Here is a 7,749-nt window from a genome sequence, read left to right as displayed (position 1 = left end):
CTTGGTCTCCTGAGTAGCTGGGATTACAGGCGTTTGCCAACACACTCGGCTAATTTTTATATTTTCATTAGAGGCTGGATTTTGCCATGTTGGCCAGGCTGGTCTTAAACTCCTGACCTCAGGTGATCCGCCTGCCTTGACCTCCCAAAGTGCTGGGATTACAGGCGTGAGCCACCGTGCCCAGCCAGATATTGCGCCCTTTCAAAAGCATCAGTAAATGATTTTCCTAGGGGAAGCTCTTTGCCTATTAATAGATTTGGTCACGGTCTGGGCAAGGGATAGTGGGACGCCACCGTCATGGGTCCCCAAGGGTGCGGCCAGCTGGGCTGGGCCTAGGATGATGGGCTGGCTCCCACTTGCTCCTGCTGCAGGAGATCATCTTGAAGCGAGCGGCGGACATCGCCGAGGCGCTGTACAGCGTTCCCCGCAATCACAACCAGATCCCCACCCTGGGCAACACCCCTGCGCACACGGGCATGATGGGCGTCAACTCCTTCAGCAGCCAGCTAGCCGTCAACGTGTCGGAGACGTCACAAGCCAACGACCAAGGTAGGCTGGCGCGCCAGGTGGACCCCTGCCCTGAACACCCTCCGCGGGTTGGTTGAGGCCTTAGCTGAAGAGGCACGTGTCCAGGGCCGGCTGGGGAATGTCCATAGCGTTCCGTTCTCTCTGGCTCTGCTGGTTTCTTTGCTCAGGAAGACCTTGCTCTGCAGGTCCTCCCAGCCAGTGCTGGCCTAAGAACACTCAGAGAGAGCCCAGTTACTAAGAACGGCAGCTCCCCTGGCTGCCATGCGGGTCACTGGTATTTGCTAGAAGTTTCCCTCAATGTGTTCGTAAGTGACTTTGCTTTCCTTGGAAGACTGGGCTAAGCCATAGGATAGCCATGGCCTAGGGAGCCGAGGAGAGCCTGCTTGGATGCACTGCACGGTGGGATTTGGGTCTAAGTTTGGAACGAATCCATGGAGAGAGACCCGCATTTCCACACCCCGCACCCTATCCCACAGTACAGTGACCTGGGCCGGCCAAGGCCGCTGCATCTTGCCGTTTGGGTCCATTTTAGTTTTCCTCCTTGCAGAGTGCGCAGGCAGTGATCTTAGAAAACAGCTCACCTGTACTGCTGATTTTGTTCCCATCCATCCACGCTCCTGTGGCAGGAATGAAGCTTCCATGTCCCCTGACTGCCCCCATGTATAGAAATAGAAACCATACAAATGAAGAACCCCAAACAGCCTTTCAGGGGAAGTTACGGCCACAAACAAGCTCTCCTTGTCAGTCATGGCATTTGAAGGTCTACAGAGGCCGAAAGTTCACAGAGCGTGGGGGGACAGACCAGGAATCCAAGCTTTGATAATTGCCTCTAAAGAGAAACGTGAAAGCCACTGACGGTGAGATCGAAGTGCGCCCCGGCTGGCTGTCGAAGCCGGCAGAGACAGGATGGGGCTCACGGTGAGAGAGTGGCAGCAGGGTTGGCGTGATAAGGTCATCCGAGCTGGCAGCAGGCGTTAGAGCAGGTGGAAAGCACAGGGTCAATTAGCAATGTTAATAAATGATATAGATTCTCGGGGAACCCCCCCCAAGTGTCTGTCGCTGATAATAATGTTATTTTTGGCCGGGGGGGGATTTCAACAGTCGGCTACAGTCGCAATACAAGCAGCGTGTCCCCGCGAGGCTACGTCCCCAGCAGTACTCCCCAGCAGTCCAATTACAACACAGTCAGCACTAGCATGAATGGATATGGAAGTGGCGCCATGGCCAATCTAGGGGTCCCTGGCTCGCCTGGATTTCTTAATGGCTCCTCCGCTAACTCTCCCTACGGCAGTAAGTGTCTGTTTTTGTCACACGTCATCACGCAGATTCATATTCACTACTGAGTCGAGTGTGTGCATTGCTTGGGTGTTCTGTGATGTGAGCTACTGGATAAAAGGAAGGGTGCCCTGGAGGCTGGGCGTCCAAATGGCGACCATAAATTGACCCAAAATGGGCCCGATGTGACCTCATTGGAAACCAAAACAAAATCCGAACAAAATGGGCTGCTCAATTGGAAGAGAAAGTCCAGTGCAAAAGAGCTTGCCTGTTATCCAGAGCGTGGCCGAGCCAGACGCATGTCATGTTTTGTTTTTGTGCCCCCGCCCCCCATCTGAGGCGAGGCCTTTGGCGCCGTCTCGCCGTGGCACTGTGCCGCGGCCGCGCGTGCTGACCGTGTTTGCTTTGTTGCAGTAGTGCCGTCCAGCCCCACCATGGCAGCCTCTTCGGTCACCCTCCCTTCAAACTGTAGCAGCACACACGGCATTTTCTCATTCTCACCTGCCAATGTCATCTCCGCAGTGAAACAGAAGAGCGCCTTCGCGCCCGTGGTCCGGCCCCAAGCCTCTCCTCCTCCTTCCTGCACCAGCGCCAACGGGAACGGACTGCAAGGTGAGGGTGGTGCGGGGCCGGGGGCACCTCCGGGGTCGGGTCCTCTCCAGGGGTGGGGATGGGAGTGGGGGTGGGGGCTCGGCCTTTCTCCTGGCACCTCTGTGACCGCTGCATGTTCTCCCGTGGCCCACCTTGATGCGTGCCACCTCTGCCTGGTGTTCAGAGCAAGGACCCCTGTGCACTGAGCCCCAGAAAGGACCAGATTCCTCCTCTTGGATTTTGTCCAGTTCACCCTTCCGATGGCACCTAGTGTACTTTCGGTGGAACGCCCTGCGCCCCTAAGGGGGTGGGACCACGTGAGAGAAGGCGGGAGTGCGGTGAAGGTCGCGGTGGTCATTGTCAGTCTGATTCAGCCAATGGGCCTTTGCCCGGGGCCTGGCACTTCTCAGTGCAGGGTGGTTAGCGCTTGCAGCCTCCTATGCACAAAGCAGCAAAAATAGCCCTGGCATGGGGATGGCAGGGCACCATGCCGCCTGTGGATCCCATCTCAAAATCTGCCTACCCTCGTTGTCCCGAGGCTGGGCCTTGGTTCTCCACTTTATTTGCTGGACCATGCGTCCAGCAGGGCTGTGCTGTCTTTTGGAAACGGATGTGCGTCTAGACCCAGGGCCAGGTGTGTACCAACACCAGGTTGCAGTCCTGTCTGTGGACAGGAGCTGATTTTCCCTATGTGCTCTCTTTCAAAGATTCAGGAGGGAGAAGGGCCGGCCCCGAGGGCACAGCTGTCCACAGATGAGGCCACATGGAGTGGGCACCTTATGCCTGCCCAGTGCCTGGCCCATCTGGGCTGTGCAGGCTGCACGTGGCCTGCGATGTGTGTGACAGGCAGAGCCACATGGGTGCCCCCAGGCCTCATGAACTTGTGAGTGGCCCTTTGTGAGGTGCTGAGGCCCGCAGGCACTTAAATTAAGTGGCCGTCATCTGGCCTCTTTCAGACACCACCTTTGGTGTATGCTCCTCCCAGTGACTCAAATCCAGTTACTCCTTTAGAAACACGAACCCATTCAACCAGTATTTACTGAGCACCTACTATGTACCAGGCTCTCTGCTGGGTGCTGAGGACGTAGCCGCGGAGAAGACAAACTGGCCCTTTTGTGAAGTCGGTGGCATATTTCACTTTGATGAACTAATGCTCAAAAAAGGAACTGGAAAGGTATCAGTGATTTGAAATCATTGTCTTCACAACATGCGTTAGCGTATGAAGGGACGCCCAGGCCCCCGAAGTGCCGCCGACTGGCCTGCGTGCCATCAGCGGGCACCGCACCAGGGTCGCTGCAGAGGCAGGTGGTGAGGTGCCGTGGCGCTGCCCGCAACATGGGGTCAGGCCGGCTGAAAGACGGCACCTCCTACGCGGTGTGTACATGCACAGGGCTTCCAAACCATAAAGTTGTAACGGTGAGTCGGAGATAAATTAATATCGTTGAAATTAATGAACTGAGAAATCGAAGCTCACGTGACTACATGAACAAATGTATTAATATGTTATACATCAATTAATGAGAACGATCATTCTGACAAAAATTAAACAACAGTAGCGGTAAAATATTTTAAATTACATTCGTACCAGGAGTTCACGTGAAAGCGTCAGCCCCGCTTGGCGTTTTTGTGCAAAGTTTTCTCTTCTTTCCTGAGAAGAGAGAAAAGGTCCTGACGGCGGTGCCATGACTCACATCTCTCCGTGGCCCTTGCCTGGAGGTTCCAGGGCAGGTGGGCTGTGAGTGGCTTTGATTCTGGAGAGCCCCTGACTCACCATTACGATACAGAGAGATGACCGCACGGTCAGAGCCCAGACCTGGAAGCAGAGGGGAAACTGAGGCCAGTCTGGGTCTCACATAGGGAGCGAGAGCAGGGCCTGTGAGCCGGCCTTGGCTGGCGTCATGGGAGTGACCAGGCTGGGTCGCCTCTCTCGGCAGAGGGGGTTCCGGGCCTCCGTTGGCTTTGTACCCTGCACTGGTCAGTGTGGGGAAGCTGCAGCCTCTGCACACAGCAGTGCCAGGAGCCCCTCCCTTTTCCAAAAGAAGCCTTTGAGGAGGGCTGCAGGAGGGGCAGGACCGGGGGATTTTTGTCCCCACGTGCGCCCCCACCTCAGGAAGCAGATTCCCCAGCACACCCTAACCACGCCCGAGGCTGGTGAATGGAATTGTGCAAGTCCAGCCTCCCAGTTGAATAGGGGGGGAAGGGCAGCCCCGCCCGCGTCTGCATTGGCAGGAGGGCGCATGCGGGGAGCCTACAGTAACTGCTCTGTCCTTCTGTCTTGCAGCTATGTCTGGGCTGGTAGTTCCGCCAATGTGAGGGACTCCTGTTTACCTTCCGCAGCACCCAGCATCAAAGGACGGACTTCAGGGGACACGTTTAGTATATTAAGACATGCTGATGGAAACAGTATCTTCAAAAATATCAGCAGCAATTGAAATGCTACAAAAGACTTTGTTTAAAGATTTTATTTAAACTACTAAGAATCAACATGCAAACAGCCTACTTCTTCATGAACAATTCCATTTTATTGACTGAACTTTTCTCATATTTTCACATTTCTCAGTCCTGAAGAATAAGGAAAACAAAGCGACGCCTATTTTGTATAAAGTTTCTGACTCCGTCTTGGCCATGTCTAGTAATTGCTATGTGTTGGGAGAAACTTTGTGAATGCACCATTTTGATGATCATGAAACGCTGATGAAAAATGCCTCCAAACATTTTTCTGTACTCATACTTAGATTCACAATGGTTGTGTATCTCTATAATGTGAAATATTTTTTTGTGGTGATAAAAAGGGGGCCAAGGAGGTATGAGCCATCAGACTGGAAAAAAGGATGACTATATGATTAGGAGAAACTGGGGTGGTAGGGAGGGAGGGAGGGTTTATCATTGCTTAACTTCATCTTAATGAAATGAAACTTTGTAACTTATTGTAGTTAGAAATTGTAACTTTGATATTGAATTCTCTTGCCTTCAACAAGCACACTGACAGAGAAAAACGCTACTGTCTGTTGGTTCCAATATTCTCCCACTGCTAGAGCTTCCTGTTAAGCAAGTGTGATCTGCAACATTTTTTCAACTTTTGCTAGCACTGTATACTATTGCATTCTTAGGCTACTGTGAGGTCTATGTTTCTTGTACCAGAAATTGTCCTTTTGACTTCTAGATCCTTCTTCCCTAATGTGTTTTGTATGTGGTTATAAAATTGTAGACTTTTGTGATTTTGCCAAAGTTGTAGCTAAATATTTATACACTTGTCTTGAATTTTTTTCAGATCCACTTAAAATATTTAGAAAAACAAGTTTTATTCCTTATGTGTCTTATAAGGAATAAAATGGTCTTCATTTGACACTTACTTTCCCATGAACACTTGCAGTTGCTAAGGGACTTTATTTTGTAACATATCAATTATAAATATTGTATTTATCTTTGAAATTTTGTACATTGCTTTTCCCGCCTTTTCCTTTTTCTTCTTTCTTGTCTGCGTTGGTTTTTGATCATGGCCTGGTGTTGTGATACTGGGAAGAGCATTAGCCGAGAACTTGTCTCTCTGATCTGTTCCGTTAAGATGAACCAGAGTCTTTACATTTCATTTGTACTTCAAAAATATGCTATTGTTTAGACTTTCCATCTTTTTTTTTATTTTGAGGAAAAGTCAAATTCATTGTTTATTTTTATATTATTTTTAAGTTATCTGAACAAATACTTTTGAAAAAAAAGTTAGTTGTATAGTCAAAACAAATCGGTGCCACCCGGCCGTGACAAATCCTACGAGAGTCTGTGCATGTGGAACGGCCGCGAAGAGGCGACACCATTTGGGGCTGTGTCCTTATTTTATTTTTTTGTAGAATGTAAAAAGTCATTTTAGATGCCACCCATGACTTTGCCACATAGCTGAACTGTGTTTACTGGAAAAATTCAGAGGCCTAAAGTTTAAAATAAAATTTACTTCTGATGTTTTAATTAAAATGTTTGCCACATTAACTTCTCTGATGCCTTAAAAGTGGACTTCTTTAAAGAACCTTTGTGCTATTTTATCACAGGCTTACACAACAATTGTTAATAAATACTTCATTTGGAGATTTATGGTGTAAAACACACACACACACACACACACAAGCACAAGCCCGCTGCATGACCCGTCTCTCCTTTCTGGGACTATTTCTGCTGCAGCCTGTACCCTCCTGGGCCCACCTCCGATTCACAGAGGTTTCAGGGGGACCCAAATCACTGCTGATTTTTAATTTTTTTTTTAACAATACATTTTGGTGGTCAGTTCCAACAGCACTGTCCGTACTTTTAAAACTGGAATGACCTCCTTCAGATATTGTGCCTCTTAGTGCCAAACCCACAGTGAGACCAAAAGTGTCAGGTTTTTTTTTTTCTTTCTCCTTTGCACTAAATGCTTTGCAGACACAGCACAGCACAAACATTTTGCAAATTGCAGCAGAAATCGAATTTAAAAAGGAGGGACTTTAAAATACCTTCTTGACAAAAATCAACAATGCACAACTTAGAAAGTGTTCATTCTAGGGACAAAATTAAATAAACAGAATGTCCCCAGGAGTCAGCAGGTCACAGTCTGGCTTTGTGACAGTTGACAAGGCCTAGCTACATGGGAAAGCCTGAGAAGTCACTTTGGAACTAAATTGCCTCCGTTTTATTTTGTATGAGTAAGGGTTTGATCTACAAAAGAGCGCACATGGACGCACTGAGAACGCCTGCCAGCTTCCCCATGCCCTCACTTGGTTTGTGTTTTAGGTTAAGTAGTCAACGCCCACATCACTTCACTGTCTCAAGACTGAGCACTTCACTAAATGGTAGATTTTACTGTTAAAGACCCTACAATAAGATTGTTTTATCTGTACATTTTTTCAGATATTTAACTGTATAAAAATGTTCATTTTACACAATATTTAATTAAAGTATTTCTTGTCTGTGAATTTCACTTTTGGTAATTCTGTTTTGATTATTAAAATGACTGACTAAACACACATAAAATTTACACCGGGGGTTTCATTTGCACATGCCGGGTTCTGAAGCTGCAACTTGGCCAAGATAAAAATGATCCATAGTAGAACTTTCCACAAAGTTATCCAGCCTCCGTCCTCTAACCTGCGTAGACACAGAAGTTCAGCCAATTGTCACTTACGTGGTCCTGACCCCCAGAGGTACCATCTGTATGCATGCTGCACTCTGGGCGATGCTTCTGTGTCACACATGCTCTGTGGGCCACAGCAGTGCCAGAGTGACATAATCACTGTTCCAGCACTTGTCTTTGGGAACTCAAACAATCCCAAGGCTCACTGAGGGGCTTGATAACCCACTCCCTCCAGACCTTCTGCCCCAGCCCCTCTG

General features: G+C 49.0%; 1 protein-coding gene across 12 annotated transcripts in view; it reads left to right on the top strand.

The window, feature by feature from the left end:
- Nucleotides 1-7,339, top strand: part of EBF3 (EBF transcription factor 3) — a 129,071-nt gene extending 121,732 nt beyond the window's left edge. For 4 of the 12 annotated variants that reach the window (XM_050804453.1, XM_050804463.1, XM_050804462.1 and 1 more), the window contains 5 exons: nt 372-549; nt 1,630-1,818; nt 2,218-2,415; nt 3,456-3,568; nt 4,676-7,339. In XM_050804453.1, the coding sequence (XP_050660410.1) occupies nt 372-549; nt 1,630-1,818; nt 2,218-2,415; nt 3,456-3,568; nt 4,676-4,693 (696 nt within the window). In that variant the 3' untranslated portion in view covers nt 4,694-7,339. The remainder of the gene's footprint in view (nt 1-371; nt 550-1,629; nt 1,819-2,217; nt 2,416-3,455; nt 3,569-4,675) is intronic. The other 8 variants (XM_050804459.1, XM_050804457.1, XM_050804461.1 and 5 more) reach the window with 5 other exon arrangements.
- Nucleotides 7,340-7,749: the final 410 nt, after the last annotated feature.

The sequence above is a fragment of the Macaca thibetana genome, chromosome 9 (assembly GCF_024542745.1).
Source record: "Macaca thibetana thibetana isolate TM-01 chromosome 9, ASM2454274v1, whole genome shotgun sequence".
NCBI lineage: Eukaryota > Metazoa > Chordata > Mammalia > Primates > Cercopithecidae > Macaca > Macaca thibetana.
The sequence above is the reverse complement of the archived record's forward strand: the minus strand, read 5'-3'. Positions and strand labels throughout refer to the sequence as shown.